At 42.8% G+C, this 27,476-nt stretch overlaps 1 protein-coding gene across 1 annotated transcript; it reads left to right on the top strand.

Moving 5' to 3' along the window:
* The first annotated feature begins 293 nt into the window (after window positions 1–293).
* timm13 (translocase of inner mitochondrial membrane 13 homolog (yeast)) lies at window positions 294–24,457 on the top strand. The gene is made up of 3 exons (XM_072244015.1): window positions 294–510; window positions 15,296–15,364; window positions 24,158–24,457. The coding sequence occupies exons 1-3, from the start codon at window positions 301–303 to the stop codon at window positions 24,254–24,256; spliced, it is 378 nt and encodes a 125-aa protein (XP_072100116.1). The 5' UTR covers window positions 294–300; the 3' UTR covers window positions 24,257–24,457.
* Window positions 24,458–27,476: the final 3,019 nt, after the last annotated feature.

Raw genomic sequence — 27,476 nt, 5'->3', positions numbered from 1 at the left:
CCTCCGAATTTTCTCCTATCTTCGTTTGTCATATTCTCCCATGAGGTCCAAGGCCTTGACACAGTTCCTTACACACAACTATGCCGTCTTGTTGTTATCATCCACGATGTCACGTCAGTTTTCATACGGCGACATACTTCTCCCTAAACGATTTAGTACATTTCAAGGCTTTCATTTAAAGCGACTGGCAGTTCCAAGCATGCTCAGTGACAACATGGGCGAGTGAGAGAAAGTACGCATGCGCTTTCCGTTGTGGCGCTATGCAATCTGGCTATTGTAGTTCCTACTGGCAAATCTGTAATGCGCATGCGCAGTTGGACCGAGGGTGACCTGGAGGCTGAGAGTTCGGTTCGTTACTGCAGCAACGTGTGTGTAGCCGTCGGTGCGATGGACAGCTACTCCTCGGACTTTTCTTCTGGCACTCCTGGTGGAGCCAAGGTAGATGCGGGGACGATCATGGAGCAAGTGAAACTGCAAATTGCCGTAGCTAACGCTCAGGAATTACTACAGGTTTGTACCTTTCCATTGTGAAGTAGAAACAAAATTGTGAACTCACTGCTTTTACTTCCAAGGTCTGATGACCTAAGGCCTGGGTAAAGGGAGTTGCTGGAAACGTTGTAAGAACGCTTTGGGGTTTGATTGACTAACTATCTGACCAATCCGAAGTTCAACAGTCCAGGGTCTACCCAATCAGCGCGTAGTAGAGGTGAGTCCTTAAACGATAGGTCTGACGTGATGGGAGAGTAAAGGTCACTGCGGCCTTGCCCGGGTGAACCCACGTGGAGACAGGGGAGCTTTCAAAGTGACATTTCTTTTCCGCAGATACATCGACCAAAAGAAAGTTGTGGCAGTTTTGCAACTTGTGGAACAAAAATGCCACTTTGAAACACAGACAAACGTTTTTAAACTGGAAAGGGTGCTCAAAACATTCATGAGGGGCTTGAGTACGAGGTTGAATAGATTGGGGCTATTTTCCTTTGAGCGTAGGAGGTTGAAGGCTGACATTTTAGAGGTATATAAGGCATAGATAAGGTGAATGAATGGTCGCCGTCTTTTACTCTACGGCAGAGAGTAAAAAAAACTAGGTTTAAGGTGGGAAGGAAAAGATTTAAAAGGGACAACCGCGGCGACTTTTTCGTACAGAGAGTGGTCGATGTGTGGAATAGGCTGTAGATGTGCATATGATTGCAATGCTTAAAAGGTATTTGGACCAGTACACGGTAGAAAAGGCCTGGAGGGATACGGGCAAATGGTCATGCTCTGAGAGGTACAAATTGGTCGGTTCGGATGAGTAGGACCAAAGAGCCTTTTTAAAAGCAGTACAGTTTGATAACTCTAAAGCCAATTTTCTGTCTGATGCAAGAAAATGATGGAAATATTCAGCGGGCCAGGCAAGATCCTCCCTCCAGTAATACTGCCTGAACTGTTGAATACTTTATTTTCAATTTGCCTTATTTTCCTACTAACACACATCAAAGTTGCTGGTGAACGCAGCAGGCCAGGCAGCATCTCTAGGAAGAGGTACAGTCGATGTTTCCGGCCGAGACCCTTCGTCAGGACTAACTGAAAGAAGAGCTGGTAAGAGATTTGAAAGGGGGAGGGGGAGATCCAAAATGATAGGAGAAGACAGGGGGGGGTGGAGCCAAGAGCTGGACAGGTGATTGGCAAAAGGGATATGAGAGGATCATGGGACAGGAGGTCCGGGAAGAAAGAAAAGGGGGAGGAGGGGGAACCCAGAGGATGGGCAAGGGGTATAGTCAGAGGGACAGAGGTAATTGTCGGCCCAGATCAGTGCCGATTGCATTGCCTCTGATCTGGGCCGACAATTACGTGTCGTGCGGCACCTAATTAATTAGCATGTTTATTTCGGCTTTTTTTAAAAGATGTTCTGTGTGTCTCCCGGCTACTGCTGCATTCTCCGCGAATCGGTATCTGTCCGCGGCTGGGTGTTGGGGTGGTGGGACACTGGGGTGTCATCTCGTCGTCTGTTTCCATTAGAGCAGGCAGCTCATCTTCTCCTATGACTGCCCGCCTCGATGTCGAAGGTCGAGGTTCGTTGTCTGCTGTGGCTGATGTGTTAGGCTTGCTTAACTGCTGAGCCTCGCGCATTTTTCTATCATACAGTTCTTTGTAAGCACTCAAACCATCTTGCAAATACTGTATGCTCTAAACCGATGTACTCTTTCAAAATTAAAGTCGTACTTTATCATTACTCATTTGGTTTCGATTGTTATCCTCTCCTCTTCCAATTGCATCACCTCTTCACCTGTCAGTTCTTGGTCATGGGATGCCAAAACCTCCTCAACATTATCTTCGTCAGCTTCCACAAGCCAAACTCATTTTGTCCTTACTTCGTTCACCACAATCAAAACGCTTAATTATATCTAGTTTTACACTAAGTGTAAGACCCTTACGAGCTCTTTCAGGTTTTTCTGATACCATAGAACTCATCTTGCAAACGGCTGCTCACAGGCACATGTTTAAGCAATGCTGGCGAGAATGCCATTCCGAATCCGGGGGAGAGCAGCTGCTCAGGGCACGCGCTGCCTTTCTTCGTAACAGTGAAAACACCTTCTGTTAACGAAAACAGGGTACTAATGTAGGTCTTTCGTAACAGTGAGGTTTTGTAAAGCGAACATTCGAAAAGCGGAGGACACCTGTATTAGGGAAATATTCATTACACTACATCCTCTGTGCTTAGCATAAAGCTATACAGTGTGTGTGCGTGTATGTGTGTGTGTATATATATATATATATATATATATATATATAACAAAAACAATATAGACAGTGGATCAGGCTGTAGAGGGATTTAAAAACTTGAATAACTAGATCCCAATGCTGATCCCAAAGCCACTTTTATTATCTTCTAAGGGAAGAACCTGGTTTAGCCATGGTCAGAAAGATCCTTAAGTGTTGTTGAGCAGAGAGATCTTGGGATCCAAGTTCATAGCTCCTTGAAAGTGGCTACATAGGTCGATAAGGTGGCTAAAGCTTATGGAATGCTTGCTTTTATTAGTTGATGCATTGAGTTCAAAAGTCAAGTTATGTTGCAACATGATAAAGTCTGGTGATGATTGCATACAGTTCTGGTCGTCCCAGTACAGGAAGGCTGTTGAGGCTTTGAAGAGGTGCAGAAGAGGTTTACCAAGGTGCCACCTGGTTTATTGGGGATGTGGTCTCATGAGAGGCTGGATAAACTTGGGTTGTTTTCTCTGGAGTGTAAGAGGCCGAGGAGAGATCTGATAGAAGTTTATAAAATTGAGATGCATAGATAGAGTAGACAGGGAGTATCTGTTTCCCAAGGTGGAAATGTCTAATACTAGGGGACATGCATTGAAGGTGAGAGGGGGTACGTTCAAAGAGCATGTGAAGGGTAAGTTTCCTTATTTAGAGTAGTGGATTCCTGGAATGCACTGCCTGCTATGGTGATAGAGGCAAATACATTGGAGGTTTTTAAGAGATGTTTGATAGGCACATGATTACAAGGAAGATGGAGGGATATGGACATAGTGTAATTAGGAGCAATTAATGTTTGGGTGTTTTTGATTTGCTTTTTAGCTGGTTCAGCACAATGTTGTAGACTGAAGGAACTGCTCTATAAAAGGTATTGACTTGATCATAGTGAATTTTCTTGCATGAAAGATTTGCTCAGTGGAATTGCTGCATTGTATAATGAGGATGGATGGAGGTTTATCCTTACAACTGCCGACAAAAGTTCAGGTCATTTAGGTTCTGTGTTGATTGATTTGGAAACCAGCATGAAGTATTGACAGATTCTGATGGGCATACTTGGAGAAGCATTCCTCCCTGGATAGCCTGCTGGAAGGGACTGCATAAGTCGATAGGGTGGTAAAGAAGTCATATGGCATACTTTTCTTTATTAGTTGGGGCTCTGAGTTTGAATTGGAATGTTGTGTTGAAGCTTTAAAAATTATAGTTAGATTACATTTGGAGTATTTAATACTATATTCTGCCATCATATTTGACCTACCAAAATGAACCACCTCACACTTATCTGGGATGTCCTACCGTAACCTCTGACAGCCTTCCACACTATTCACAACACCACCAAACTTTGTGTCATCAGCAAATTTTTACTAACCCATCCCTCCACTTCCTCTTCCAGGTTGTTTATAAAAATCACTAAGGAGTCCCACAACAGTTCCCTGAGGCACACCACTGGTCACCGACCTCCATGCAAAATATGACCCGTCTACATCCACTCTTTGCCTTCTGTGGACAAGCCAATTCTGGATCCACAAAGCAAGGTCCCCTTGGATCCCATGCCTCCTTACTTTCTCAATAAGCCTTGCATGGGGTACCTTATCAAATTCCTTGCTGAAATCCACATACACTACATCTACTGCTCTACCTTCATCAACATGTTTAGTGGCATCCTTAAAAAAATAAATCAGGCTCGTAAGGCATGACCTGCCTTTGACAAAGCCATGCTGACTATTCCTAATCATATTATGCCTCTCCAAATGTTCAGAAATCCTACCTCTCAGGATCTTTTCCATCAACTCACTAACCACTGAAGTAAGACTCACTGGTCTATAACTTCCTGGGCTATCTCTATTCCCTTTCTTGAATAAGGGAACAACATCTGCAACCCTCCAAACCTCTGGAATCTTTCCAATTCCCATTGATGATGCAAAGATTATTGCCAAAGGCTCAGCAATCTCCTCCCTTGCCTCCCACAGTAGCCTGGGGTACATCTTGTCCGGTCCCAGAGAATTATCTAACTTGATGCTTTCCAAAAGCTCCAGCACATCCTCTTTCTTAATGTCTATATGCTCAAGCTTTTCAATCCGCTGTAAGTCGTCCCTACAATCACCAAGATCCTTTTATGTAGTGAATACTGAAACAAACTATTCATTAAGTACTTCTGCTATCTCCTCTGGTTCCATACACTTTTCCACTGTCACACTTGATTCTTCTTATTCTGTCATATCTTCACATACTTGTACAACGCCTTGGGGTTTTCCTTAACCCTGTCTGCCAAGGCCTTCTCATGGCCCCTTCTGGCTCTCCTAATTTCTTTCTTGAGCTCCTTTCTGCTAGCCTTATAATCTTCTAGCTCTCTATCATTATCTAGCTTTTTAAACCTTTCGTAAGTTTTTCTTTTCTTCTTGACTAGATTTTCAACAGCCTTCGTACACCACAGTTCCTGTACCCTACCATCCTTTCCGTCTCATTGGAATGTACCTATGCAGAACGCCACACAAATATCCCCTGAACATTTGCTACATTTCTGCCGTACATTTCCTTGAGAACATCTGTTCCAAATTTATGATGTACAAACCTTTTTTTTGCAACTGTACGTTAACTATCTAAGAGACTCTTGAACACCACTACTGTATCTGTCTCTGCCACCAGCCCTGGCAGTGCATTCCCAGCACCCATCACTGTGTAAAGAAGAATTTGCCCCACATTATCACCCTTGAACCTACACCCCTTACCTTAAATGTATGCCCTTTAGTATTAGGCATTTCAACCCTGGGAACGAGATATCAGCTGTCTTAATCTATGCCTTTCATAATCTACCATGTGTCCCCTTGGCCTCTGCTGCTTCAGAGAAAACCAGTTTGTTCAACCTCTCTGTAACTCATGCCCTCTTTTGCACCCTCTCCAAAACCAAGTTTTTTTTTCCTATATTGGGGCAATCAGAATAGCGGTTACAGCGGTACATCGATAGGATGCAAAACTGGGCTGAGAAGTGGCAGATGGAGTTCAACCCAGATAAATGTGAGGTGGCTCATTTTGGTCGGTCAAATATGATGGCAGGATATGGTATTAATGGTAAGACTCTTGGCAGTGTGGAGGATCAGAGGGATCTTGGGGTCCGAGACTACAGAACATTCAAAGCTGCTGTGCAGGTTGACTCTGTGGTTAAGACGGCATACGGTGCATTGGCCTTCATCAACCGTGGGATTGAGTTTAAGAGCCGAGAGGTAATGTTACAGCTATATAGGACCCTGGTCAGACCCCACTTGGAGTACTGTGCTCAGTTCTGGTCACCTCACTACAGGAAGGATGTGGAAACTATAGAAAGGGTGCAGGGGACATTTACAAGGATGTTGCCTGGATTGGGGAGCATGCCTTATGAGAATAGGTTGAGTGAACTCGGCCAAAAAAGGAAAAAGCCTTGGAGCGATAGAAGATGAGAGGTGACCTGATAGAGGTGTATAAGATGATGAGAGGCATTGATCGTGTGGATAGTCGGAGGCTTTTTCCCAGGGCTGAGATGGCGAGTACGAGAGGGCATAGTTTTAAGGTGCTTGGAAGTAGGTACAGAGGAGATGTTGGGGTAATTTCTTTTTGCAGAGAGTGGTGAGTGCATGGAATGAGCTGCGGCGATGGAGGCGGATACGATAGGGTCTTTTAAGAGACTCCTGGGTGGGTACATGCAGCTTAGAAAAATAGAGGGCTATGGGTAACCCTAGGTAATAGGTAGATGTTTGGCACAGCATTGTGGGCTGAAGGGCCTGTATTGTGCTGTAGGACGGGATAGAAAATTTTAAATTATCTCATTCAGGCCTAAAGATTTAACTACTGTGGAGGATTTCTTAATCGTGGGTAATGTCTTTCCTGACCGTGGGGGGGGTGGGGCGTGTGGAGGTGGTAGTAACTTAGTAACTGCTTGGCAGGTGAGATAGTGGCTGTGAAATAATCTCAGGTTCTGTGGCCTTCTCCATGGTGGTTGTAGGGGTTGACTCTGGGACTGTGGGACTGCTGGAAGTGGTTCTGACAGCTCTGGACACCCTTCTTCTCTAACAATTGACCCTGCTCTCCTCAGCTGATCAATGTGTCATCTCCAGATGATATTGAACACAATCTCCACTGTGTAGGACAGTGGGCCCCAACCACCGGGCCGCAAAGCATGTGCGAGGAGACGATATGATTTGGCGATATGAAATGATATGAGTCAGCTGCACCTTTCCTCATTCCCTGTCACGCACTGTTGAACTTGAAACCCCCCCCGCCACCCCTTCGGCCGGTCCGCAGGAATATTGTTTATATTAAACCGGTCCACGGTGCAAAAAAGGTTGGGGACCCCTGGTGTAGGAGACAGGTGCAGTTCTGTCCTTAATCTTTGCCAGTACCCACTTTTGAACAGCTCTGTAGTCCCTTGCCAGGACTGCTTACCCAGAAGTTAAACATTGAACCTCCTTGCTTGAGGAGCGCTCAATTTGTCCCAGCTGTTCGTACTGCATACTCCTTCTGAGATTGGGTTTGAGGAGATCTATGCATGAACACAAGGAATGACCCAGGAACAGCATAGCTGGTGGATTGTTTGTTGTGGAGTGTGCTGCATTGCAACGTGCAAGGAGGAAATTGGCGACCTTCTGGTTCAGTGTCAGTGATATGTGTTCTGCTGACATTGCGCGTTTTGCTGACTAACCTTTCTGCCAAGCCATTTGTAGCTGGGTGGTACGGTGCAGATGTAATACAGTTCTTTACAAAAATCTTAGGCACAAAAATCCTGTAAAGCGAAGATGCTTTGAAAAATATGAAATGAAAAGTTTCTAAATATCAAAAATAGAGGGCAGTAAACACCTAAAATATCCTAAATTAAATCAATATTTGGTGTGATCACCCTTTGCCTTTAAAACTGCATCAATTATCTTGGGTATATAATTGGCTGGTAGATTGTTCCCAGTTTCTTGGAGAATTTGCTACAGTCCTTCTGCAGACTTTGATTGTCTCCCTTGCTTCAGTCTCCAGGTAATCACAAACAGCCTTGATGATGTTGAGATCAGGGTGCTGTGGAGCCCTGCTGCAGAGCTGTTTGTTTTTCCTTTCACTGAGGATTGTTCTTTATGACACTGGCCATGTGTTTGGGGTCATTGTCCTGATGCAGAATGAAGTTGGGACCGCTCAGCCACCTCCCTGATGGTATTGTATGATGGATGCAAATCTGCTTGTACTTCTCAGCATTGAGGACTCTAATTCTGACCAGATCACCAACTCCATTTGCAGAAATGCAGCCATGCTTCGCTATTGGCTGCAAATACTCTCCACTCTCCAGCTCTTCAACGGGCAACCTGCCTCCTGTTTGAGCCAAAAATTTCGAATTTTGACTCGTCAGTCCAGAGCCCTTGCTGCCATTGTTCAGCACATCAGTCCTTGTGTTTTTATGTGTAAGCGATTCTCTTGGCTTTGTTTTCACTTCTAAAGAATAGCTTTTTGGCATGCAGACCACTTCTGACAAGATTTTTCAAGATTGTTGAGTGGTGCCTTGGGTTCCAGTGGTTTCTGTCAGTTCAGGGCCGATAGCAGTACTGAACCTCTTCTGATTTAGAAGGGAGTTAGTTTGATGTATCTCTCATCTGCTGCATTCTGTTTCCATGCCTGACCACTGCGCTTCTGGTCTTCAACCTTGCCCGTTTCTTTGTGCTTCTTCAGCAGAGCTTGGACAACGCATCTTGCAATTCCTCTCTGCCATGAGCTTTCTGCGTGGGAGAGATCTCGCTGATGCAGGATGACCATCTTGTGTGTTGTTGCTTTGCTCACTTTTGCAATGGTGTAAGGGTTGATAATTATAAGGTTAAACTATCACAGCTGCCACACCCTCACCTTTTAGTTTGGTTGTCCTTTGCTCAGTTTGGTTCATTCAACTCATTAGGTTGTTGATCATTAGCATCCTGTTTGTTATCTTTCTTTAACATTTTATTTGAAATGCAGTCTATTACTTAACATGCTACTTCTTAATGAAATACAAAAAATCCACTGTAACCATTTAATTTTTTGGAACATGAATGTTCGCTCTTTTCTACTAACACACCAAAGCAAAAGAAAAAATAAACATCTAAAACAAAATGTATATAAAAATCTAGACACAAAATTATCTGCAGGTGCTGTGATCAAAGCAACACTTTTAGTACGCTGGATGAACTCAGCAGATCGGGCAGCATCAGTTAGAAACGATGAGTCGACATTTCGGGCCGGAACCCTTCGTCAGGACTGAAGAATGAAAGATGGGAAGGATTTGAAGAATGCTTGTAGCTTCAGTTGAAAGACCAGTAATTTGAAAGACAAAGGGGTGGGGGAGGGGAAGCATTGACGTCACAGCCCTGTAAACAATGGGTAGTAGAAAAAGGAGGTGGAACTGATTGGGAGACTGCTTCGTTGAGCACCTCCACTCCGTCCGCCACAACAGACAGGATCTCCCGGTGGCCACCCACTTCAACTCTGCTTCCCATTCCCATTCAGATATGTCCATACATGGCCTCCTCTACTGCCATGATGAGGCTAAACTCAGGTTGGAGGAGCAACACCTCATATACCGTCTAGGTAGTCTCCAGCCCCTTCGTATGAACATAGAATTCTCCAACTTCCGGTAATTCCCTCCCCCTCCCTTCCTCTATCCCTATTTCACTCTACCCCCTCCCCCAGCTCCCTCATGGTTCCGCCTCCTTCTTCTACTACCCATTGTTTTCAGGGCTATGACGTCAGTGCTTCCCCTCCCCCACCCCTTTGTCTTTCAAATTACTGGTCTTTCAACTGAAGCGACAAGCATTCTTCAAATCCTTCCCATCTTTCATTCTTCAGTCCTGACGAAGGGTTCCGGCCCGAAACGTCGACTCATCGTTTCTAACTGATGCTGCCCAACCTGCTGAGTTCATCCAGCGTACTGAAAGTGTTGCTTATAAAAATCTAGTGTGCCTAAGTACTTTTACACAGTACTATGTTTTATTCCATTTGTTTGCAGGAACGACTGAAACTGTTCTGCAACAAACTGTGGTCCATTGTCACTAAATGTTCTGGAACACCAGTTCTTAAGAAGAAGCTCCTCAACTCATCAACAGTGTGTGAGGCTGTAGTGGAGGCTATTGGGAACACTTTTGGCCACTTTGTAGTTGCGTCCACTACTACCAAGAAATTTGTAGAAATAATGGTCCAGCAAAATCCCCATGAATCCTCTGCCAGGGCAATCCAGGCCATTGCCAGGAATGAACAGGCACTGCTCATGGCATCTTCTGGACATGTTGGCATCCTGAACAGTGCATGACAAGCTGCTCGATCTGCTGATCTATCCCAGGCCACCAGACAAAGCTTCGAGCCAACACTTTCATTTAGACCATGCCTAGATAACTGGCATGTAGTTCCTCCAACTCTTTAGTTCTCAGCCTGGGTGGTACCCCAGTCAAGGGCAAATTCATCCCAGCACTGTTAAAAATTGGGTAACTGGAGTTTCTGCTGCATATTCCAGCCATTTTGGGTGGCTACATATACCTGAGATGGTGTGGGATCTTTTCTGGTTTCCCTTTAGGTTATCCTGCCGTAATAGGAGATTTTCAATTTGCATTAAGGAGAAGATGTAAAGAGGGGTGTCCTCTTTCGGAAATTTTTCAGGTATTTCCTTTTCCAAGGGTAAATGGGATAATTCATTGGCATTTCCATGATTAGTTGCCCTTGTAATTGTGTCCTCAAAGAAACAGAGCCCATCTCTGCATTTGTGCTGCTATTAATGGAACACCCATCTGCGGATTGAAAATGGATCATCAGTGGTTGGTGACCAGTAACGAGGGTAAACTCTCTTCCACACAAGTACTGGTTGAAACATTTTACACCCAGAGACTCAAAGCCTCTCTGTCAATCTGTGCTTAATTTTTCCCTGCAAGTATGGGACGTTCACTTCCATCACTCATAACATGTAACATGACTGCCCCTTTAACATAAGGCACGGCGTCACAGGCATGTTTTGTTGGGCAATGTGGAGCATAAATTGTGAGTACAGTGCCTGACGCCAACACTTTTTTTGTCTTTTGGAAAGCCATCTCACGCTGCTTTGTCCATTGCCATTTCTTCGCAGTCTATATTAATGAGTTCAAGGAGTGGAGCACAGTTGTCAGGTTTGGCAGAAACCTATTATAGTAATTGACAAACCCTAAAAAAGACTGTAACTGTGACATGTCCTTTGACCTTGGGGCATCCACCCTAGTAAGTGATGCTTGGTGTGGAGAATTCATACTTATTGCATCTTGCTCTAAGCTTATCATCTAATCTTTTGAACAATGTTTTGAGATTTTGGTGATTTTCCTTGTCATCCTCACTGGTAACAATGATGTCATCCAGGTAATACTGAGTGCCTGGGTAACCTTGCAGCACCTGGCTCATAGCTTTCTGCCAGAATGAAGGTGCAGATGCTACTCCAAAAATAAGCTTACTCTATAAGCTTATAAATAAGCAAAAAATAAGATCTTTGTGAGTGTTTATGGTGAGAAATACTTTGAACTCTTCCATCTCCATCTGTAGGAAGGCCTCAGCAAAGTTCACTGAGTTAAAGCTGCAACTTGACTTTATTTTTTTCTCTTCCCTGCGCAATCAATCTATTTTTGTCTGTCTGATATGCTCTTTGTATCTATCCTACTCTGTTGCATTTTCTGCAAAGCTTACCCTTAAACCTGCTTTGTTCTGGTGTATGTAAGCCCCTGCCACAATGGTAATACAATTTGTTTGGCCTGCCAGATTTCTGGTTAGACATTGCAATTTTGTTCACTCTCACTTTCATTTCTGACTACAACTCAGTTGCATCTCTGGCTGCTGTTTCCGTTAACACAGTGATTTCAACTGCTCGTTTAAATGTGTTGTGCTTCAGCTAGGAGCTGTTTTTGAATGCTTTCTTGTAAGGTTCCACAAACTAAATGCATTATTAAGCCCATCACTGAACTGATAATGCTTCTATCCTTCCGATGTAGTCAGCCATTTCTTCTGTAACACTCAGTTATATTGGCTCGTATACGTCTAGGGGAAATCCCACCCAGCACCTGCCTCAACGCTTCCCACGGAGTTGGTTGCTGCCCGAATCAATCCCAAACATCAATCACCAGCCAGCACACCCAGTACATTTTACAAAGTACACTTTATAGATATTACTAAGTCTATAATATTAATATAAATTCGATACAGAAAAGGAAGTAATGAAGAAAAAGGCGCCAAGACTTATCAAAGTCCAAGTTCTTCGCGCACAACCATTAGAGCTTAATCAATTGCTGACGACCACCCGGATCCTGTCGACTCATGGCTCGGGACCACCCAGAGTGATCGACCGGAGCCTCTCCGCACGCCCGCGGTCCTCCCCGTCTCTCCTCCGACTCCCCGCCAAAAACCCCGTTCCCAGTCATATGATACAGCGTTATCTGAAAACAAAACGATACATGACCACCCATTGGCTAATAGCACCCTGCTGTCTGTATTAACCCCAGCAACTGTCTAGCTGGAGACTTTCTCAGCATGTAACATAACAAAGAAGCATTCCCCAGTACAACATAACAAAGAAGCCATTTTAAATTTAACATACAAAAAAGAAAGACCCCGTACACTTCTTTTAAAATTTTTTCGTTATTAAGTCACCTGATACTCACTGTTTATAAACCTGTGAATTTTGTACGTTTTCTCCCTTTTTTAAATTCAACTGTCTCTCGTCATTCCGAAAGAATGTTGTGTTTTTTTATAGTCTATTATCTGTCTCCCCTTGTGAAGGAAAATAAAACGTGCTGCACTTAAATAGGCAGATAGTCGTCTCAAGTTCGTTTTAAAACTACCTCGTCACCACTCTTATGTTTTGTAACTCCAGAAATTCGTCGAATGAAAAATACAGGAGCTGGGGATAAACGTATCTACTTTGTTTTACTTTAGTGAGGCATGTAGTGGCGTAATGACCTATATAACCTGTAATGAATTATGTAAACAAAACTTCCTTAATCAAACAATATATTTACAAAATTACTCATATTACTGAAATTGTTAAATACACTATACCTACAAATACATATTCAGACGTAAGATACTTCTACAACTTAATTAAAATCTTTTCAATTTTTGTAGTCATGCATTAGTTAGCAATAAAATATGTCTGTATAATGAGAGACTTGACAATGAATATCATGAGATCATTGAGCTTGATGCTGATGCTATCTTAGCCCAATGTCCACTTCCAGCAGGAAATAGTGGCTATTGGTTTTGAGCAAGAATCTTGGCTGATTTACACTATTTTTTGGCTCATAGTTAATACCAATAATAGTATTCAGTATCCCCAGTTGAGATCAGGAAATCTGTATGAACAGTGGCTGTAAAGAACGTGTGCTATAAGGCAGTTCACAGACAAACATAAGAATGATGATTAAAAAGGAGGAATGGTCAAAGCTTTATTCAAAGCAATAACTTATTGGAAGATTTTCAGAGGAGTGGTACCATGGATTTTTTTTTGAGGGAGGGGTCTAGGCAGGCAGACCAAGAAGGTGATAGATTGCATGAAATTGCATGAAATGCAGGAGTATCAACTAGAAACTAGGTGAAATATGTGACAGGGGTCCAAGACAGATTAACCTAAAGTAAGGCCACAATTTGAAGGACTTCAAATGTTAAGACCATAACATTGGGGTTCGGGGAGCAAATGTTATTTAGCCGAAATGGTATGACAGCTGAATATGTCATAGCATACAAAAGCATATGAGCAATTGGATTTTGGACTTGGTTGCTAGCATGAAAAAAGTAAAATACGATCAAGGGAAGCGCTGAAGCATTTCAGTAATTCATTACACAATAGGGGCAATTGATTATGGCATCTGTCTGTCTTGAAGGGCAATGGAGTAGTGGCACTGGAGTGACCTCTCCAGGGCACAAGCCTGGGTGGAAGGTATGGAGATCCTGGGATGCCCAGTCGTCAAGATCCCCCTCTCAGCCTCACTGGCATAATCCAAAGGAAAGCGAAGCAATACATTTAGCTGCCAGAAGGAAGTTCAGTGACGTCCAACTGCCTTAGGGTCTCCACTCTGTATTTTCTGTCTGGGTTTACTCCTGTAGCTTTTGTCTCTCCTAAGACTACCCACTAGGCAGTGGGGCTACTTATCCATAGCTGGGGATCTGGTTCATGAACACCAGGGTGTGTCCATGTGCCAGTGGGCTTGTGTGCTACGTGTGTAGGGGCCAGACCTCCTCCCCATCCTCTGTAGTTCAGCCTGAGTCTAAAAGGTGTTCGGTTTCCTTGTGTTGCCAGTGAGTAGGCACTGCATGGGGCTGCTGTTGGAGGGGCTACCCACTGGCAGGGAGAGACTTGCACATTTAGCTCTCCTTTTTGCAAAAATGCTAGCCAGCAGTGGAAGCTGAAAGCCGAGAGCAACAAGCATTTCCCCTTTACACTATCACACTAGATGCATCACAACAACCATTTGACACACGGGCAATTAACAGTGCCAAATAAGCTATAAACCTGCATGCTCTGGAAATGGAACAAAAATCTGATTCCAGTTGAAGATAGGCAAGTGAATAAATTCAGTGAGCCTTGAAAGGAGTCTTATGTATTATATACGGAGTGAACATTCAGGTTTATTTATCATGAGTATGTCAAAACATACAGTGAAGTGCATCATTTGCATTAACCAGCACACTGAGGGATGTGCAACTCTGCCATGGATGGTCCCGAGCCTGGCTGTGAAAGGGGGAAGGCTGGGCATGCAGCTAGCAGCCCTGTTCCATTAAAACCGAGAGCTACAGAAATGCTAACAGAAGCTCCAAAGACCTCATCCCTGGGAGAGTTAAGATCTTAAGAAGGGCTACACCTGGGGAACAACCTGAAAGCCTAGCGCAGAGCAGAGGACTGTAGTGAGTTGCTTTCAGCGGCTTATGCCACAGTAGGGGTGATGGGCTTAAGTACAGGGATTTGTACAGGTAGGGATGTGCTGGGGGCAACCTGTAAGTGTTGCCTCACATTCCAGCCAACATAGCATGCTTACGATGCTCAGAAGAACAATACAGAACATAACAAGCAATAAAACCACAACAGCAAAACAAGCCCAATCCTCCCTCCCACCCGCACACCTTTAACCATCTTGGATAGGCAGATGAATGTGTAGAGAAGGGAGGGATATGGTCAATGTGTAGGGAAGGGGGATTGGATTAATTAGAAATAATTGATTTAATTATTTTGACAGAATATGATGGGTTGAAGGACAAGGATTTTTGTTTCTATCAGCTGCAGAAGGTCAAGAACCTTCAGTCTATGCATCACGATCTGAAATATCAACTGTTTCCGTTCACAGATGCTGCCTGACAAGCACTTTCATAGCTTGTTTTTCGCTCCACCAATCTGCATCCCTGTATACTCTTCACAATTTACCATTCTACCTATCTGTGTGTCATCAGCAAGTTCAACAATCATAACTTGAGCAACTTTATCCAAATAAGTCAAATAATAGAAAGTGTGTTCGGCAAAAATATACCTGTGTTTGTTTTAGATGTGGAATTGTAAGTGCTATTAAAAATTCATGTTTTGTTTTATTTTCAGAGAATGACTGATAAGTGTTTTAAAAAGTGCATTGGCAAACCAGGAAGTTCACTGGATAACTCTGAACAGGTAATAATTACTGCTTCACATCAAGAAATGTCAAGTATGGAAATTACTATAGGATGTTATATTATGTTAATAACCACACAGAGTAACAAGGAACGTGTTTGTCATTCACTGTATGCTGTACTCTGCTTGTTAAATTTAATTTTGTTAAAACTGACTGACCTGAGTTATATTAGCAGACCATAATGCAGTGGATTATGGTCACTTGATTCACTTATGACATCTTCTGGGCAAAAGTCTTCTTATGGCATGGAAGAAAACTGAATAGAGAGGATGCTTCCATTGGTAGGAAACTTTAGGATCAATGAGCACAGCCTAGGAATAAAGGGATATACCTTTAAAACTGAAATGATGAATCTGTGGAATTCATTGTCACAGAGTAGTGGAAGCCAAGTTGTTGGGTGTACTTAAGGCAAAGTAGATTAGTAGTGGTAAGGCAAAGTGGTTAGTAGATTAATAAATCCTTGTAAATAGTCCTGTGATTGGGCTGGGATTAAATAGGTTGATTGCTGGGTGGGGACCTTGTTGGGCTGGAAGGACCTGTTCTTGCTGTATCTCTAGATAAATCAATAATTTAATACATTCCAAAAAAAAATCTCATCTTTCAGTTGGCTTTTCATTCAATTTTTAAAAAATCTGTGACGTCTGGTTATTGCGCTTGCTCTAAAGTATATATTTTAAAGATTTTAGATTCTTCTTAGGCAGTGCTTCTGTGCCTTCTTTCTACTCCTTTACTGTGGTTTCTGAAGTGTCTGATTTTCTATGTTGAAAGAGCAGCTTTATAGATTTATGAAGTGCTGCTTGGTCTTTCCACTGCTTGTGCTCAGCCTCTGTACTCTCATCATTCAGATTCATGATATTTAGTGCCTTTCTAAATAGCACTAAATAGGTTTGAAATAGGTTTTGAAAATAGCCTTGGAAGAGTTTTCTCTACCCTTGAAATCTTGTGAGGCTGAGTTGGAGCAGAGTGCTCATTTTGGGTCTGCTGTCAGGCACATAGATGATGTTATCCGGTCACTAGTGCTGTTGAACATAATCAGTCTTGGCAGGGGGAATGCTAGCTGGCCTGAAGAGGACGCTGATGTTAATTCACCTATTCAGCGAATGAATTTGGAGGATTTTGTAATGGTAGCATGGGTAGTACTTCTCTGGTGCTTAGAAGAGTCATAGGTAAGTTATACTCACGAGAAATTCTGCAAATGCTGAAATCCAAAGCAACGTGCACAGATGCTGGAGGAACTCATCAGGTCAAGCAGCACGTATGCAAATGAATAAACAGTCAGTTTCAGGCTGTGAGCCTTCTTCAGGACTGCAAAGGAAGGAGGAAGATGCTGGAATAAAAAAGTGAGGGGAGGGGAGGAAGGCCAGCTGGAAAGTGATAGGTGAAGCCACAATGGGAAAGGTCGAGGGCTGGAGAAGAAGGAATCTGACAGGAGAGGAGAGTGGACCATAGGAGAAAGGGAAGGAGGAGGGAATTCAGGGGAAGTGATAAACAGGTGAGTAGAGGTAAAGGGTCTGAGGGAGGTATAGAGGGAGAGGGAATTTTTTTTCATAAGTTACCTACACTCAGTGGCCACTTTATTAGGTGTACCTGTACACCAGTTTGTTAATGCAAATACCTAATCTTCCAATAATGTGGCAGCAACTCATTCCATAAAAACATGCAGACATGGTGAAGCAGTTCAGTTGTTGCTCAGACCAAACATCAAAATGGGGAAGAAATGTGATCTAAGTGACCTTAACCATTGTTCGTGCCAGACAGAGGATTTTCATGCACAATAGTCTCTAGTGTACACAGAGAGTGGTGTGAAAAACAAAGAAAAATGTCCAGTGAGTGGCAGTTTTGTGGGCAAAAATGCCTTGTTAGAGATTTCAGAGGATAATAGCTAGACTCGTTCAAGTTGCTAGGAAGATGACAATAACTCAAATAACAACATGTTACAACAGTGCTGTGGAGAAGAGCATCCCTGAATGCACAACATGTCAAACCTTGAAATGGATGGGCTACAGTAACAGAAGACCATACTGGGTTCCACTCCCGTACCTAGAGTCAGATACTAGAGAGTACTGCTGTGGCTGTCCCCCCTTAACAATAAGTACTCCTGTTTGAGTACTGTTGGGGGGGTGGGAACGACCTACCTGGGGGAAGCAACAGTGGCTGCACCTCTGGCACGGAGTCTGACCCTGTGGCTCAGAAGGGTAGGGAAAGGAAGAGGGTGACAGCAGAGATAAGGGACTCTGTAGTTAGGGGGTCAGATAGGCGATTCTGGGGACGCAGGAAAGAAATGAAGATGATAGTTTGCCTCTATCTGCTTTACTAGAGCATTGGAGAGGAATTGGAACAGAAAAATTAGAAAAATGTTTAATTGGAATAAGGGAAAATATGAAACTATCAGGAGGAACTTGGAAGCATAAATTGGGAGCAGATGTTCTCGGGAAATGTACAGCAGAAATGTGGCAAATGTTCAGGCGATATTTGCGTGGTGTTCTGCATAGGTATGTTCCAATGAGACAGGTACAGGAACCATGGTGTACACAGGCTATTGAAAATCTAGTCAAGAAGAAAAGAAAAGCTTACAAAATGTTCAAAAAACTAGGTAATGATAGAGATCTAGAAAATTATAAAGCTAGTAGGAAAGAGCTTAAGAATGAAATTAGGAGAGCCAGAAGGGGCCATGAAAAGGCTTTGGCGAGCAGGATTAAGGAAAACCCCAAGGCATTCTTCAAGTTTGTGAAAAGCAAGAGGATAAAACGTGAGGGAATAGGACCAATCAAGTGTGACAATGGAAAAGTGTGTATTGAAACCACGGAGGTAGTGGAGGTACTTAATGAATACTTTGCTTCAGTATTCACTACAGAAAAGGACCTTGGCAATTGTACTTACAGCGGACTGAAAAGCTTGAGCATAGACATTAAGAAAGAGAAAGTGCTGGAGCTTTTGGAAAACATCAAATTGCAGGGGCCCTGGCAGAAGTATTTAAAATGTCGCTGTCTACAGGTGAGGTGCCGGAGGATTGGAGAGTGGCTCATGTTGTTCCGTTGTTTAAAAAAGGATCGAAAAGTAATCCGGGAAATTATAGGCCGGTAAGTTTAACGTCGGTAGTAGGTAAGTTATTGGAGGGAGTACTAAGAGACAGAATCTACAAGCATTTGGATAAACAGGGACTTATTAGGGAGAGTCAGCAAGGCTTTGTGCGTGGCAGGTCATGTTTGACCAATCTATTAGAGTTTTTCGAGGAGGTTACCAGGAAAGTGGATGAAGGGAAGGCAGTGGATATTGTCTACATGGACTTCAGTAAGGCCTCTGACAAGGTCCCGCATGGGAGGTTAGTTAGGAAAATTCAGTTGCTATGTATACATGGAGAGGTGGTAAATTGGATTAGACATTGGCTCAATGGAAGAAGCCAAAGAGTGGTAGTAGAGAATTGCTTCTCCGAGTGGAGGCCTGTGACTAGTGGTGTGCCACAGGGATCAGTGCTGGGTCCATTGTTATTTGTCATCTATGTCAATGATCTGGATGATAATGTGGTTAATTGGATCAGCAAATTTGCTGATGATACAAAGATCGGAGGTGTAGTAGACAGCGAGGAAGGTTTTCAGAGCCTGCAGAGGGACTTGGACCAGCTGGAAAAATGGGCTGAAAAATGGCAGATGGAATTTAATGCAGACAAGTGTGAGGTATTGCACGTTGGAAGGACAAACCAAGGTAGAACATACAGGGTTAATGGTAAGGCACTGAGGAGTGCAGTGGAACAGAGGGATCTGGGAATACAGCTACAAAATTCCCTAAAAGTGGCGTCACAGGTAGATAGGGTCGTAAAGAGAGCTTTTGGTACATTGGCCTTTATTAATCGAAGTATTGAGTATAAGAGCTGGAATGTTATGATGAGGTTGTATAAGGCATTGGTGAGGCCGAATCTGGAGTATTGTGTTCAGTTTTGGTCACCAAATTACAGGAAGGATATTAATAAGGTTGAAGGAGTACAGAGAAGGTTTACAAGGATGGTGCCAGGACTTGAGAAACTCAGTTACAGAGAAAGGTTGAATAGGTTAGGACTTTATTCCCTGGAGCATAGAAGAATGAGGGGAGATTTGATAGAGGTATATAAAATTATGACGGGTATAGATAGAGTGAATGCAAGCAGGCTTTTTCCACTGAGGCAAGGGGAGAAAAAAACCAGAGGACATGGGTTAAGGGTGAGGGGGGAAAAGTTTAAAGGGAACATTAGAGGGGCTTCTTCACACAGAGAGTGGTGGGAGTATGGAATGAGCTGCCAGACGAGGTGGTAAATGCGGGTTCTTTTTTAACATTTAAGAATAAATTGGACAGATACATGGATGGGAGATGTATGGAGGGATATGGTCCGTGTGCAGGTCAGTGGGACTAGGCAGAAAATGGTTCGGCACAGCCAAGAAGGGCCAAGAGGCCTGTTTCTGTGCTGTAGTTTCTATGGTTCTATGGTTCTATGGATAAGTCACCTGGATGGGACGAGATATAACCCAGGCTACTGTGGGAAGCGAGTGAGGAGATTGCTGAGTCTCTGGCAATAATCTTTGCATCATCAATGGGGGTGGGAGAGGTTCCAGAGGATTGGAGGGTTGCAAATGTTGTTCCCTTATTCAAGAAAGAGAGTACAGATAGACAAGTGAGCCTCACTTCAGTAGTTGGTAAGTTGATGGAGAAGATCCTGAGAGGCAGGATTTATGAACATTTGGAGAGGCATGATATAATTAGGAACAGTCAGCATGGCTTTGTCAAAGGCTGGTTGTGCCTTATGAGCCTGAATGAATTTTCTGAGGATGTGACTAAACACATTGATGAAGGTAGAGCAGTAGATGTAGTGTACATGGATTTCAGCAAGGCATTTGATAAGGTATCCCATGCAAGGCTTATTGAGAAAGTAAGGAGGCATGGGATCCAACAGACCTTGCTTTGTGGATCCAGAAATGGCTTGCCCACAGAAGGCAGAGGGTGGCTGTAGATGGGTGATATTCTGCATGGAGGTCGGTGACCCGTGGTGTGCCTCGGGGATCTGTTCTGGGATCCCTTCATAATTTTTATAAATGACCTGGATGTGGAAGAGGAGGGATGGGTTACTAAATTTGCTGACAACACAAAGGGAGAGAGTGTTGTGGATAGTGTGGAGGGCTGTTAGTGGTTACAGTAGGACATCGATAGGATGCAAAACTGGGCTGAGAAGTGGCAGATGGAGTTCAACCCAGATAAGTGTGAGGTGGCTCATTTTGGTCGGTCAAATATGATGGCAGAATATAGTATTAATGGTAAGACTTGGCAGTGTGGAGGATCAGAGGGATCTTGGTGTCTGAATCCATAGGACACTCAAAGCTACTGTACTGGTTGACTGTGTGGTTAACAAGGCATATGGTGTATTGGCCTTCATCAACCATGGGATTGAATTCAAGAGCCAAGACGTAATGTTACAGCTATATAGGACCCTGGTCAGACCCCACTTGGAGTACTGTGCTCAGTTCTGGTCACCTCACTACAGGAAGGACGTAGAAACTATAGAAAGGGTGCAGAGGAGATTTGCAAGGATGTTGCCTGGATTGGGAAGCATGCCTTATGAGAATAGGTTGAGGGAACTCGGCCTTTTTTCCTTGGAACGAGGGAGGATGAGAGGCGACCTGATAGAGGTGTATAAGATGATGAGAGGCATTGATCGTGTGGATAGTCAGAGGCTTTTTCCCAGGGCTAAGATGGCAAGCACGAGAGGGCATAGTTTTAAGGTCCTTGGAAGTAGGTACAGAGGAGATGTCAGGGGTAATTTTTTTTGCAGAGAGTGGTGAGTGCATGGAATGGGCTGCCGCGACGGTGGTAGAGGGTCCTTTAAGAGATTCTTGGATAGATACATGGAGCTTAGGAAAATAGAGGGCTATGGGTAACCCTAGATAATTTCTAAAGTAAGTACATGTTCGGTACAGCATTGTGGGCCGAAGGCCTGTATTGTGCTGTAGGTTTTCTATGTTTCTAACATATTGAGTGTATGTCTGTGAAGCATACAGATGGGTGAAAAGCATTGTACCTTGCTTGTCCATTACCCTGGTGTCAGATACAAAGTCCTAGATTAAACTCTTTTCCATAATTGACTGAATATTGTGTTGGAACTGGAAGTGAAGGTAATTTTCATCATTGATGCTTGTCTTTGCGCGAGGTGTCCCCCAAGATATGCACAGGGATCCATATTCTCCAGATCACATTGTGAACCTTGATCAAGTCAGTTTTGTATGCAGGGCAGGACTGGTGAAGAACCCTTTACCTTTGAGAGTTTAGTGTAAGCTCCATCCTTGGGTAAGATTCAGTGAAGAAATAAACAATGACTTGGAGCTTGGTCTCTGTGCACGTATTCATGTGTGTATGTGTGTGTGTGTTAGTATGCGAGGAAGATTGAGAAGAGAGTTGGTACAATGATATAGTCTTACTTAACTCCAGTCCGCATTGTGATTGGATCCTTAGTTCCTTTGATTAGGATCCTACCTTTCGTATCATCCAGTTGCATTAAAAGAATACACGTAGTTTCCTGACGTCAGTCAAATTTGAAAATTATCTGTAATTTCTGCAGCTGGTGGAATCAAAGGTTTACAAAGGTTGAAAAGGTCCTGTAATAGTGGTTGGTGCTGTCTTCTATACTTTTCTTGGGTTTGTCATGTAGTGAAATCATATCCATTGTACGTAATAATGGACAAAATCAGTATTGTAAACCTGGGAGGAGCTCCTTAGACAGAGAAGATAGCTGAAGAGGATTCTTGTGACTTTCCCTGTGGCTCTTAGCAGCCCCCTTCCTTTAATTCCTGTGGACATGTCTCCTTTCTTGATGATGGTTGTGATTATAGTGTTTCTGAGATGCGTGTGAGGCTCTCTTCTTTCCAGATAAGGTTGTGAATATAAGCCAGGGGTATATTTCCAATAGGTTTTGGTACTTTAGTAGGGATTTGCCTGTCCTAGAAGCCTTGATTTTCCACCAGTTGGGCTGGGTTAGTGCTGAGCTTGTAGCAGGTTGTGTGATTTAGGACAGAATCAAGGGAGACTTGCATGAAAAACAGGATCTTGGTTGAATACTCCTCAAAGTGCTCCTTTGTACACACACTGACTACCTCTGTTTTTTGGTTATCTTTCTCTGTGATGTTCGGTGGAGTAGGTTGTCTAGTGTTTGGGCCATAGCCTACATCACTGAAATCTTAAGCACATTGTGGTTATCTGTCCTGATGATGGATCTTGGCCTGAAACATTGATGGTTTACTCTTTTCCATGGATGCTGCCTGGCCTGCTGAGTTCCTCCAGCATTTTGTGTGCGTTGCTTAGGTTTCCAGCATCCGCAGATTTTCTCATGTTTATGGTTATCAGCTTCTGCTGTATTGATGTCCTTCACTATTTTGATCAACCATCTATTTTTGCTATTATGCTTGCCTCAGGTGCTTGTAGATGTGGGGTTTTCTTTTTCCTTGAGATGTGATAGTTTATCCCTATAGCTTATGATTAATTAGCTCCAGGATATCCTGGTCATTCTTAATCAAACCAGTCCTGGTGTTCTCTGTAAGAGATGCCAAAATCTTTCTTGATGCAAATTATTATGGACTTCAGGCTGGACTAGGCACCATGAGCACCCTTGTTGATTGAGAGTTGTCAGACTGAGGCACTGACTGAATAGAACTGAAGGAGCCCAGCCTTCTCTTTCTCAGTTCTCTCTTTCTTTAACCCCCCCCTGCCCTCTCACCTTCATCTCTCTCTCTCTCCCTTCCTCACTCCAACTCCCTATCTTCCCTTCTTCAGATTCCTCATTTTCACTCTTGCCATGTTCTTCCGCCTCCCCATTCCCAATGCATTGCCGTTTATTCTAAGGAGACACAGGAGACTTCAGATGCAGGAATCTGGGCTAACAAAGAATCTGCTGGAGGAACACAGCAGGTTAGGCAGCATTTATGTTTTGGGTTGAAGTCCTGCACCTCCTTTAGATGCTGCTCAATCTGCTGAGTCTCTCCAGCAGATTTGTTTGTGGGCCATTTATTCTAACCTTGGCCCTCCATTTTCTGGATCCAGCTGTCATGCCATCCAAAGTTTTTGGGCTAGATTAGCTAGATTAGATTAGCTGCTAAATTAGCTACTGCTCCACCTCCATCACAGGTTTTCCCCTCAGAGAAAGCTGGCTACCCATCCTAGTGCTGACAAGCATAGTTACCTTGTGCGCCATGAGTATGTGGCTGGCGCTGGTCTGTGGGTTTTGCTGGAGGATGGTAGCTGAGTGGGAAGTTCTGTCTCCTAAAGGGTAGATCCATTTCAACATCATGAAAATAATTATATCTTCCACCTCACTGTGACCTAAAGTTCCTATTTTAGCTACTTGAAAATCAGCTTTCTTTATTCTACAAGATAATGTTGCTGTTTGCCATCATAATTAAAGGCTTTTCCATTTTGGGCATTGGTGTTTCCATACCAGGCCATGATGGAACCAGTCAGATGCTCTGCGCTGTGCATCTATAGAAGTCTGAATAATTCTTATTCTAGACATTGGTGCTATTTAACAGAAAATGATAAATACTTATTTAACGCATTGAAATGTTTTCTTGCACGATAAAGCACTGCAACCAATAGGATTGTTTTGTTTGTGTGTACTAGAGCAGTTCCATTACAATGTCTTTGACATCAATCATTTGGCTTCCATTAAAGAGAGCCTGTGTTTCAAATCAGAGCCTTTTGACCACAATTGGAAAATCATTCACTGATCATTCATGTGCATTGAATCGGAATAATACCATGCTTTTTTAAACCGTATCTTTCAGAAATGTATAGCTATGTGTATGGATCGATATATGGATGCCTGGAACACAGTATCGCGAACTTACAACTCCAGATTGCAGCGAGAGCGTGCACGAATGTAATTACACAGTGGGGAGTCAAAGAGGTAGCATGTACTTAAGCTGATGAGGTTGGGAGAACTTGAGAATAATGAAGTGATGTACAAAATGAAATACTGGAATATTCTCTGAGAAAACCTGTAAACCTGACTAGTCTTTATTCAAACCTAAATATTGTGAACTTAATTATGAATAAAATGAAATTAAATAAAATTGAACTTTAAATATTTGTATTGTGCTTTTTTTTAACCTGAGACATCTAAATATACCACAAAATATTTTTAAGGGTTTGTATCAGTGTTGACTGTATATTGTGGCAGAACATACCACAATACTTTACAATTTTGTTCTTTCTATAGAAGGATATCAAGGGGGAAAAAAGTCTGGTGACACTGTTTATGTGCTGTATTTAGTGACTTATATGGTATTGGAGATAAGTCAAGAAATGTGGAAAATCAAGAGCTTAGTTAAAGCACTGAATTGGTCATAACTTGAACATAACATCTTAAATACGTGGGGAAAAACTAAAGTGGGGAATTTAAAAAATAATAAGGGAGTCTTAAAGGTTTGACTTGTAGGTGTCATTGTTCATTTTAAAGGTGCTGCATACATTATAGTTGCAAACTTTATGGATTCCTTCCTTTGAATACACAGCTAATATTAAAGATAATCCACGTTTTATTTGTTGAATTCTTGCCTCTGCCTTAAAGATTATGGTTTGTCAAATATAAGAGATTTTTGTCATGTACTGATATGGCTTTACTTTGCAGTGCGATTGTTGAATTAATGCATTAAAACAGTTTTTGTTCCCTGACTGCTCAGGTGCACTTAAAAACTTTGGCTGGATTATTTGAAGAACAGGAGTTATTCTGCTTCCTAGCCAATATTTATCCCTTGACCAACACCCAAAATTGGATTATCTGGCCATTATCATACTGTTGTTTGTGGGAGCTTGTTGTGCATCGAATGATTATTGCTTACATAAATGATTACACTTCAATAATATGTTAAGTAAAGCACTATGGGATATCCTGAAGTTGTGAAAGATTGGAGTAGCATAACGTTCTACAAACAGGTTATAAGATGTAACCAGAAGACATCACTGCATGGGCTGAAAAGTTTGGGCACCTTTTCTTAGGTAGTACTTTGGCAACTCATTTGCACCTCGGTTGACAATAGCCAATAAAGAACTGCAGACTCTGCCAAGGCTATAGCAGGTTATTAGATACCCTCAGTTTTGAGTAATCAAAGATCAGGGCTTTCTTCATCAATCAGAGTGTTAAACTTTTTTCAAGGGCAATACACATTTGTATCTTTTGCTGTGATGGAGCTCAGAGTGAGTGTGAAGTCAGGCATGGTGGTTGAGTGTGATCGGGGCTTTGTTGGTAGGGATGATTGCGTAGGAGAAGACCCTGACATTAGTTCTCCTATCTTACTTAATCAATTCAGAGAATTTTGCAGAGGTTGAATTAGTGGAACTTCTCCAGTGCTATTAAGGCACCATTGTAGGTTGATCATGTGTTTGAAGCGTATGGGAAGCTGGGGATCACTGCTACTCCATTTATCATGAGTCTGATGCTGGGTTTGAAGTTGGTCTTCAGCTAACTGAGCAAAAGAATTTTGGAACATTTGCTAGTGCTCTGGAAGCAGAGGTAAAAATCATCGTTTTCCATCGTCAACAGATGATTCCTGAATACAGAAAGTGATTGTTGTTTTCCACGGTCTCAAAGTGGATCTTGATTATTATGGGATGGTGTTGTCTAGCAGAGGCAGATTGATGGGACCCTTATCTTTTGGCTATTTAGTACTAGGCGCATTCTCCAATATGCTTCATGGGGGTGGGGGGGGGGAGGGTAAAAAAACTTGAACTTGTTCTCCATATGTGGAAATCCCAATTGTCATCCATGTGTTATGAGTGATAACCTTGCTTCATGAGTGAAGCTGATGAAAGATGAACATTTTCTATTTATCCTGGAGATTAACTCCAGGTTGTTAGGGGTGAGGTGCAGTATTGCATTGAGAAAGATTGAGAATGATCTTGATGTAAAATCTGCATTCTGCGTTGGAATTGTCTCTGGTAGACCCATTGGTTAAGATTCAGATTAATCTTACTGTCATGTGCAGTAGGGAAATGCAAGCAACAGTAAGAATGCAATCAAAATCAGGTTTAATATCACTGGCTTTTGTCATGAAATTTGTTGTTTTGCGCAGCAATACAATGCTATACATAATAAACTATAAATCACAATAAGAAATATACATTAAAAATAAATAAGTAGTGCAGAAGGAGAGAAAAACAATAGTGAGGTAGTATACGTCGGTTTATTGTCCATGAAGAAATGTGATGGAAGTGTGTGTCTGTGTATGTGTACCTTCTCTTTGATAGTAGCAATGAGAAGAGGGCATGTCCTGGGTGATGGAGGACGTTAATGATGGATACCGCCTTCTTGAAGCATTGCTTTTTGAAGACGTCCTTCCTCAATGCTGAAGAGGCTAGTGCCCATGATGGAGCTGGCTGAGCTTACAACATTCTGCAGCTTTTACTGATCCTGTTCAGTGGCCGTGCCAGACGGTGATGCAACCAGTCATAATGCTCTCCACGGTATGTCTCTAGAAATATGTGAAAGTCTTAGAACCATAGAACATTACAGCACAGAAACAGGCCTTTTGGCCCTTCTTGGCTGTGCCGAACCATTTTTCTGCCTAGGTCCACTGACCTGCACCTGGACCATATCCCTCCATACACCTCTCATCCATGTACCTGTCCAAGTTTTTCTTAAGTGTTAAAAGTGAGCCTGCATTTACCACTTCATCTGACAGCTCATTCCACACTCCCACCACTCTCTGTGTGAAGAAGCCCCCCCCCCCAATGTTCCCTTTAAACTTTCCCCCCTCACCCTTAACCCATGTCCTCTGGTTTTTTTCCTCCCCTAGCCTCAGTGGGAAAAGCCTGCTTGCATTCACTCTATCTATACCCATCATAATTTTATATACCTCTATCAAATCTCCCCTCATTTTTCTACGCTCCAGGGAATAAAGTCCTAACCTATTCAACCTTTCTCTGTAACTGAGTTTCTCACGTCCTGGCAACATCCTTGTAAACCTTCTCTGCACTCTTTCAACCTTATTAATATCCTTCCTGTAATTTGGTGACCAAAACTGAACACAATACTCGAAATTCGGCCTCACCAATGCCTTATACAACCTCATCATAACATTCCAGCTCTTATACTCAGTACTTTGG

Source organism: Mobula birostris, chromosome 26 (assembly GCF_030028105.1).
Source record: "Mobula birostris isolate sMobBir1 chromosome 26, sMobBir1.hap1, whole genome shotgun sequence".
NCBI lineage: Eukaryota > Metazoa > Chordata > Chondrichthyes > Myliobatiformes > Myliobatidae > Mobula > Mobula birostris.
Note: the sequence above shows the minus strand (reverse complement) of the source record. Positions and strands in the feature narration are given on the sequence as shown.

What these genes read in the sequence shown, in the direction of transcription:
- timm13 (XM_072244015.1), top strand. Translation starts at nt 301, where the DNA reads ATGCGCATGCGCAGTTGGACCGAGGGTGACCTGGAGGCTGAGAGTTCG. An exon ending in ACGCTCAGGAATTACTACAG is followed by an intron (nt 511 to 15,295) that starts GTTTGTACCTTT and finishes TTTTATTTTCAG; the next exon opens with AGAATGACTGATAAGTGTTT. An exon ending in CACTGGATAACTCTGAACAG is followed by an intron (nt 15,365 to 24,157) that starts GTAATAATTACT and finishes CGTATCTTTCAG; the next exon opens with AAATGTATAGCTATGTGTAT.